Below are 9569 nucleotides of genomic sequence, written 5' to 3' on the forward strand. Positions count from 1 at the left end.
AACGCCTATAAAAATCATGGATGTTCTCAATTCTAATGTTGAAAATCTGAAGGCTTTTTAATAATTTTTTTTCATATCTTTCTTAAATTATTTTTCTTTTTTCCATATGGGGTCTTTCTTAAATTATTTTCCAAAAAAAATAATTCGTAACAGGTGTTATAACTTCTGAATTAGAAATTGTAACCAAATCTTTGTTAACTAGTCTAAATAATTTTAGGACTTCAGATTAATTTTTTTATTTACAATTTTAAAGTAGTGAGTTTTGTTTTTTTTTTTCTTTATTTTTATGACTTTAAAGTCGTAACAAGTTTTTTTTTTATGTTTAAGGTTTTTAATTTTATAATTTTTTATTTACTTCTATTTTTATTTTGTTTTCAATTTTTAAGAAAATTATAAATAATTTTATTTAATATTTTTAATTTTACTTGTTATTAGTTTTATTTAATATCTTGCATATATTAATAATGTGAAATCTAAAATATTTTGTATATTTAAAATTTAGATAATTTTGTATATTTTAATATTTTGTATATGTAACATAACTGTAGTAACTATACATACAAGTAGATGATTAATATTTTATATATTTAATAACATTATTAAAAAATTATATAAATTTTAAATATAAAAATATATTAAATAAAATAATATTAAAAAGTATATAAAATATTTTAAATAAAACAATATTTAAAAATACACACAAATAAAATTATATTTTAAATAAAAAATATATTAAAAAAATATAACATATTTTAAATAAAAAAACTTTAAAAATTTGAAAACAATAAAAAAATACAAGTAAATAAAAAATTAAAAAATTTAAAAGTAAAAAAAAAAAACCTATTACGACTGTAGAAAAAAAAAAGCTTACCATTTTGAAGTAATAAGTTTAAAAAATTATATATAACTTCAAAGTTATAAATAAAAAAAATTAAACTGAAATCGTAAAATTATTTTCGATTTGACTTAAAAAAAATATAAATCTTAACACATTTACCCTTCTTGAAATATAATTTAAAAAGGACCAATATTAAAAATAAAAAAAAAAACTGAAAAAAATGACCCCCAACGGGAAAAAAAGCCAAAATGTGATCACGTGGGAATCTTTCCCGAATGGAGTGCATTCTACCAAAGTTGCCTTTAAGTGGATTACTAAAGAGCCTTCTATTCATTCTACCTCCGCAGAGATCTGGATATGGGTCTGGCACGTTAAAGTACTTGAAAAAATCAAACACTTCATCTGGCTTGCCTTTCATGGCAAGCTCCCTACTAACCTGGTTTGGTTTATGCGACACCTTCTTTTGATCATCTTGTTGCAGGTGTGGTGCTTTAGTGGATTGCTTCATGACTATTCTTACAACAAATGAATCTGGGAGCTTCTCAATTTCACCATCTATCCACATTTTATGGATCATGATGGCCAAGCCTTGGATTCAACGTTTTTCAAATCATTGCAAAGGTTCACTTTTTGCTTGTACCTGTTGGTTTCTTTGGAGGGTACATAATGTTCATGTTTTTGAAGACAAAGAGTGGCCTGAATGGTACATTATAAACCAAATTCAGACAACCATTCAGGTGTTAAATTTGGATGTTCAGAGTTCTAAACCAAAACATCTTATTCGCGTATCTTGACAAGCTCCGAGTCTTGGTACTACAAGTTGAATGTTGATGGCAGCTCAAGGGGAAACCCAGGTGATTCCAGGTTTGGAGGCATCATTCGAGATCATCTTTTCCAATGGATTTATGGATCTGGGTATCTTTTTTCTTTTTCCTTAGTTTTTCCTTAGCCAATATCATAAAAAGTAAAAAGGGACAAAGTATCTTTGTGTTGATTGTTTTCTAAATTGAAGTTATCTTCTTGTGCGTGTAAAAAGAGAATAAATAAATCAATCAAATTTTTGAGATTTTATAAAGCGCTTCTTTAGAAGTTAAACTTTCATTTATCCATATTTTGAGAAAAAAGGCCTCTTGTTTTTCATTCTCATACACAGAAAAATGAATACTATGATTTATATTTCAAACAAGCATGAATATGGCATTTATAGGATAACTTTCACTATATATTGATAATTGTCAAAATTGAGTTAAATTGATAGTTAATTTTAACTAAGAATGATTACAATTTTTTCACTTTACTATTATTTTTAATGAAATAATGAAGAAATTAATATTATTGTAATTTTTTATCAACAGAAGTCAAAAGAAGAACATTTCAAGTGCTTTAAAGGAAAATTGATGTAAAAAATGGAAGAGAAAAACCTTGAAGAAAAGTTGAAGATTTGGACAGCTCGCTTAACGCACAAGACCGGTTCAGCACACGTGTGCCAGTTCACGCTTAGCGCGAAGAAGGCCCACGAGAAAGCCCAAGGTTGCGCTAAGCGCTTGATTAAACCACCATTCTCGCTAAGCTTGGGAGTGCACGTTCGGCATGATGAAGTCAGCGTGAAAAATAAGCTACCTTAGGTTTACAAAAGAAGTAGGAAGCAGAAGGGAAAGACACACCGAGTCTCAGAGCTGTCTATTGAATATATTCCAACTCGGAGCATCTCTGATAAGGAAAATCCTCCTTCTCTAGTCATTCTTCCCTTCCTTTCTTTTAGCCATTCAATCCCTTCTTCTATCCACATCAGCCCCTCAGGTGTAAAATCTCTCGTGGCAATAAGAGGCTAAAGCCCTATTGTTCGGAGCCTGTCAGACCAACTCTTGTAATGCAACTCTTTCTTATCATCTATTTAATGCAATTCTATTTTTATTGCTCTTTTTTGTTCCTATCTGTTTATTATAGTCTCATCATCCATACAATGTTTAGGGGATAATGCATTGAAAGATGGTTATTTTCTAAAGAACTAGGTAAGGGTATCTAAATGAAATCATTGCTAGAAATAGATTGATATTCCTTTAGCCCAATTCATGCATCTCTATTCTTCATGTGATTTATTATTTCTATCTTTGCAAAGAAATTTGAGAGAGAAGAATAGATAAATTAAGTTCTTCATACGGAAAACCAAAGATAAAGTGTCTTAGTAGATATGGGTGGAATCAGGGATATCATAAGACAGAGAAAATCATTAACATTGTATCACAAGTAATTTTGGCATGTTAGGTCCCAATATGTTTGCATTCTGAATTCATCTTCTTGCATTTAAACTATTGTTTATTTTGCTTGCTTCCTTTCTTTTCCTTTTACCCTCAAATTTCAAACTTACAATTCTTTATCTCTTCTACTTCTTCTAATTGCTTAAAAATTGGGTTTGTATCACTTTAAGTACAATCAAAATTTTGATGGATTCGACATTCAGACTTTCAAGTATTTTACTACTTAAGACGAATTGGTATATTTGACAATGAGTTAATATATATATATATATAGGGTGGATCACGCGATATCATGATAATATATTGAGATTTATATGTTGTCCAAGTATCATGTTATGATATGTATGTAAATCCATGATTGTTTTATATGTCTCATGCATCATTTCATGTTATATTTTTTTAGGGATTGTTGTTGAGCTAACCCGAAAGAGTATGAATGAGTTGAAATATGACTTTATTCTTGAAATTTTTATCCAATTTGAAATTTTTGTGTAGCTCATGTTGATCACATGTTGGAGTATCCTTACTAGATGGAGTAACCTTGACACACCGATGACAATTTCATCTCGGTGAGAATGTGATGTTGAGTTTCCCATAGTATGAAAATCTAACACATACATATAGATATAACCGTGTCCAAAATATTAATTTGACAATATTTTTAAATAAGTTTGAATTTTTTTTATCAAATATTTTAAAAAGACAATAAGGTGTATTAACAAAGAAATTTGAAAAATTATAAGTTAATAAAAGTTATATATTTTTTAAGGTTTTAATGTGTGTGTAAACTCCATTGAAACTTTAATTTAATAATAGTCATTGATTTAATTCAATTACATATTATCCACTTCAATATTTTAGAATGTATTTTACAGAAATTAAACACGTGTTATTTTCCAATAGTTATTGATTATTAATGGGGAATTATTAATTTTTAAAATATTGATTTAATATATTGTTATAATTATCATCTTTTATAAATTATTAAATAAAAATAGAGAAAACTGATAAAATAAGGTATAACATAGTATTAATTTAAATTTTAAAAATTAATAATTTAATAATTATTTAATATATTAAATTTAATATTATAAAAAAACTTATGTTTTTCAATATTATCAAATATATTTCTTGAGAAATATTACTACAGAAAACGGTGACACACCCCGTGGGGAGAGTGTCCAAAAATGTAACTTAATAATATATGCATATATTTTGTGTTTTAAATATGTTTTCATCCATGTCAGTTAGCGTTTCTTTTTTGTGTTTATTTTTTTAATTTTTTTAGTTCATGTAAGTTAATATTTTTTAATTTTGATTTTTTTGTTTTTTATATTTTTATAATTTTTTGTTTTTTCAATTAAAGTCTCTTTAAAATTCTAAATTTTTTATTTATAATTTTCTTATGTTAGCGTTTATAATGACTAAAATTGAAAAAATACAAACATACAATGACTAAAACAATGAACAAAATATCTTACATAAATCAAAATTAAAAAATACTTAAAAAAATAAACTTACACATGAAAAAAGTCAACTTACAAGAACAAAAGCATATTTAAATTATTTTTTTTAATATATCTATTAATTAAAATTTAAATAGCACAAATAAGGAATGAAATCCAAATTAGCCAACCAGAATGAACGTTGACGTGCATGCTCCAGTGAAATACAAACACGTAAGAAACCAATTTTTGACCATATTAATTATTAATTGTTACATTGTACGTTCTATACACTAACCCTTGTACTATATGAAACCAAAACAATCAGACACAAGAAACGTACGTGTTTTGTTTCACTACCTCTCCCTAATCAAATAATCACACTATGCTAGGACTAATCCCACCACCCCATTTGCTTCTTCTTCTAATTATTGGACTTTTTTCATACTCAGTTCAATCGCTAAGGTTTGAATTGCAATCTGGCCAGGCCAAATGCATAGCCGAAGACATAAGAAGCAATGCAATGACAGTGGGCAATTACAGCATCACCAATCCCCTCATCGATCAACCCTTGCCCGATTCACACACAGTCAGCGTTCGGGTATAATTCTTTGTTCCTTTTATACAATAATCAATAAATGTTATGATAAAATAGCTATCAAGTTTTTTATTGTACTCTCTTTCATGATCATTCTAATTCACAATTACTGGATGTAATTTTGAACAATCCACGGCGGTAGAATCCATGTTGGACTTCTTCTTTGTGAAAATTTATTTTAAGGCTATAACACTTATGCATCACTAACGAAATTAATTTTTAACCCAATCAATACATGTTTGGATTGTAATTTGCAAATTAAAACTCAGCTTGTAAAAGTATCCCAATAATTATTTCTCTCAAATTGAGTTTTTAAACTAAATTTAAGTCTCAAATATAATTTTTTGGGAGAAAAAACATATACATCCTGAGTTGGGGGACACCAGTCTGGCCACGGAAAAAAATATAATTTGATAAAAAAAAATAAGTAGAGAATAGTAGAGGGGAATCAAACTTGTTTTGGTGCCCATTTTTCAGTTGTTGTGCACTTGTGCTAAATTGAATTAATGAAGTGGTGAATTGGATTGATGGGTTATTTGATTTGTGTCAGGTGACTTCGAGGGTTGGAAACAATCTTTATCACCAGAGTGAGCATGTTCAATCGGGGCATTTTGCATTTGTGGCAGTGGAGAATGGTGACTACATTGCATGTTTCTGGACTACCAATCATGAACCGCAGATAACGATAACTATTGATTTCGATTGGAGAGCTGGTGTAGCTGCCAAGGATTGGTCCAATGTTGCAAAGAAAAGCCATATCGATGTAAGTGGTTGTGTTATGTGTATTAATTAGTGCAGTATATATAATATACAATATAACTTTTTAAAAATATACAACATATAATTATATATAATTGAAAAATGTTTGTCTTGCATCTCATTTTATTGACTTTTATATTCATGTTAATCACTTATTACACACAAGAAAGAGAAAGTAAAAGACAGTACTCGATAATGTTGATGTATGTTGTAATTCAGTTAGTTAGTTAATAGTTAGGAGTTAGTTAGATTGACAACTATGAAGGTTGTTATAGCTACATGTATATAAGTATAATGATGAGCATGAGAGTGCACAAGTTTTATTCAGAATTTTAAATTCCCTCTATTTTTTCTCAATCAATTCTTTCATCTTCTCTTATTCTCTAACATAGAGTGAGGGAGTGCATAGTGAGTGTATGAGTGAAGAGCTTCTTTGTTCCAACAACTGGTATCCAGAGCAGAAGTTCAAGATCCTTGGATACTGAAATTGAGATGGCTTCCTCGAATGGAAATTTTCCAGCATCTATGTCTGTTCTCAAAGGCAAGAACTATGATGATTGGTGTGCTCAGATGAAGGTAATCTTTCGATTTCAAGACGTGACAGAAGTGGTGCAAGAAGGGGTTCAAGAACTTGACAGGAACCCAACTGATGCACAGAAGGTGGCTCACCGTGATTTGATGAAAAGAGATGCAAAGACGTTGTTCATTATTCATCAGTGTGTAGATGCAGATAATTTTTAGAAAATTAGATCTGCTGATACTGCAAAGAAGGCATGGGATACTCTAGAGAAATCCTATGTAGGGGATAGCAAACTCAAGAAGGTGAAGTTGCAGACCTTAAGAAGGCAGTATGAACTTCTACAGATGAGTGATCAAGAAAGCATTGGTGAGTTCTTTTCTCGAATCTTGGCAATTATAAATCAAATGAATGCTTATGGTGACAAGCAATCAGACTTGGGGATCATTGACAAGGTATTAAGAACCTTGACACCAAGATTCAATCATATAGTGGTGGCAATTGAACAAGGCCAGAATCTTGAAGAAATGAAGATTGAAGAACTGCAAGAAATACTTGAAGCTCAAGAGATGAGACTTAATGAAAGAAATTCACAAAGATCAGTTGAGCAAGCTATGCAAGCCCAAACAACCAAAGGGAACAACTATGATGGTGGCAAGAATAAGAAGGGAAAGGGAAAGTGGAAGAACAATAAGTGGAAGGGGTCAAGTGGGGGCTCCAACAGTTCTGGAAATCATAACCAGAATGAAGAAATAGACAAGAAAGGTGGAGGGAATCACAACGTGGGTAAGAAGAAATTCAACAAGAAAGGTATTCAGTGTTATAACTGTCAGAAATGGGGACATTTTGCATATGAATGTAGAAATAAAAGGGTTACAAGAAATGCAGATGAGACTCAATTGGCACAAGATGAGGATTTTGACTCTAATAAAGTGTTGCTAATGGCAACAACAAACTCAAAAGAAGACAATGTTAATCTGTGGTATCTTGACACAGGCTGTTCCAATCACATGACTGGATATAGAGAGTGGTTTGTAAACATTGATGATAAGGTGAAGAGCAAGATCAAGTTTGCAGATAACAGCTCTGTAACTGCATAAGGCATTGGAAAGGTGATGATTCAGAGGAAGGATGGACAACACTCATTTATCAATGATGTGCTATATGTTCCCAATATGAAGAATAATTTGTTAAGTTTGGGACAGTTGCTAGAAAAGGGCTACTCAATGCAGATGGAGGACATTCAAATGAAGATATTTGACAGCAAGAGGAGGCTGATCCTAAAGGCCTTTTTGTCAAGAAACAGAACATTCAAGATTGGAATTCAGATTGCAGAATTTCAATGCTTGGCTGCTTCTACTAGTGATGAAAGTTGGATGTGGCATCACAGGTTTGGTCATCTAAATTTCAAGAGTTTAAGTGAATTGAAAAGTAAGAAAATGGTTCATGGTCTTCCCCAAATTGAGATACCAAAACAATTATGTGTTGAGTGTTGTGTGTCAAAGCAACCAAGGAATTCTTTCAAGTAAGAAATTCCAATCAGATCCAAAAGAAAGCTTGAAGTGATTTATTCTGATGTGTGTGGTCCTTTTGAAGTGAAATCCCTAGGAGATAACAATTACTTTGTGTCATTCATTGATGAATTTACTAGAAAAATGTGGATCTATTTCATTAAGCAGAAAAGTGAAGTGTTTAACATTTTTAAGAAGTTTAAGTTGTTGAGTGAAAAGCAAAGTGATGAGGTGATCAAAGTGCTTAGAACAGATGGAGGTGGTGAGTATAACTCACATGAATTTCAAGTATTTTGTGATGAAGAGGGAATAATTCATGAAGTGACATCTCCCTATACACCTCAACATAATGGTGTTGCTGAGAGAAGAAACAAAACCATTCTGAATATGGTCAGGAGCATGATGAAAGGGAAGGGAATGCCTCATTATTTCTAGGGAGAGGCAACTTCTACTGCTGTGTATATTTTGAACAGGTGTCCAACTAAGAGATTGCAGGGATACACACCTGAAGAAAGCATGGTCAGAAAAGAAGCCTAGTGTGAGTCATTTCAGAATATTTGGTTCACTGTGTTTTAGGCATGTGCCTGAGCAGAACAGAAAGAAACTTGATGACAAGGCTGAACCAATGATACTCATTGGATATCATCCAACTGGTGCCTACAAGCTATATGATCCTAGAATGAGGAAGGTTGTGATTAGCAGAGATGTCTTGATAGATGAAACAAAGGGCTGGAATTGGGAAATAAATGTTGTTGACAATGGTGAAAGAAAGGTGATTGTGAACCTTGAAGACAAACAAAGTGAAGAGGATGTACCATCATGTGGAGAGCAACTCAGAAGGTCATAAAGAGAGAGACAAGTACCACAAACACTTAGAGATTATGAATTGTATCCTGATACAGCAATCACTGCAGAAGGGGATTTTGTGCACTTTGCTCTACTTGCTGAATCAGAACCAATGAGTCATGATGAAGCCTCACAAAGTTCACATTGGAGAGCAGCTATGGAAGAAGAATTAAGATCAATTGAGAAGAATCAGACTTGGGAGTTAGTCCATTTGCCTCAAGGAAAAAGACCAATTGATGTGAAGTGGGTCTATAAGACTAAAGTAAAGCCTAATGGAGATGTGTCCAAGTATAAGGCAAGATTAGTAGCAAGGGGATTTCTGCAAAAACATGGCTTGGATTACAATGAGGTTTTCGCTCCAGTTGCAAGACTTGAAATCGTTAGGCTCATTGTGGCAGCTGCTTGCAACAGAAACTGGTCTCTATATCAACTGGATGTGAAGTCAACATTTCTGAATGGGCCACTTGAAGAAGAAGTCTACATAACTCAACCACCTGGTTATGTAGTTGCAGGACAAGAGGATAAAGTCTACAAGTTGAATAAGGCACTATATGGCCTCAAGCAGGCTCCTAGAGCCTGGAATATGAAAATTGATAGCTTCTTAGTCCAGCAGAATTTCACCAAGTGCACTACTGAGCATGGAGTCTATGTCAGAAACACAAATTCTGATGAGTTTTTGATAATATGTCTCTATGTAGATGATTTGTTAGTGACTGGCAGTAGTAAATAAGATATAAGAGTGTTCAAAGGAAGAATCATGGATGAATTTGAGATGTCTGATCTTGGTGAACTATCAT

At 31.7% G+C, this 9569-nt stretch overlaps 1 protein-coding gene across 1 annotated transcript in view; it reads left to right on the top strand.

Moving 5' to 3' along the window:
• The first annotated feature begins 4863 nt into the window (after nucleotides 1-4863).
• Nucleotides 4864-9569, top strand: part of LOC100796150 (transmembrane emp24 domain-containing protein p24delta9) — a 7190-nt gene continuing 2484 nt past the window's right edge. The window contains exons 1-2 of the mRNA XM_003520044.5: nucleotides 4864-5142; nucleotides 5690-5902. Of these exons, the coding sequence (XP_003520092.1) occupies nucleotides 4927-5142; nucleotides 5690-5902 (429 nt within the window). The 5' untranslated portion in view covers nucleotides 4864-4926. The remainder of the gene's footprint in view (nucleotides 5143-5689; nucleotides 5903-9569) is intronic.

Source organism: Glycine max, chromosome 2 (assembly GCF_000004515.6).
Source record: "Glycine max cultivar Williams 82 chromosome 2, Glycine_max_v4.0, whole genome shotgun sequence".
Lineage (NCBI taxonomy): Eukaryota > Viridiplantae > Streptophyta > Magnoliopsida > Fabales > Fabaceae > Glycine > Glycine max.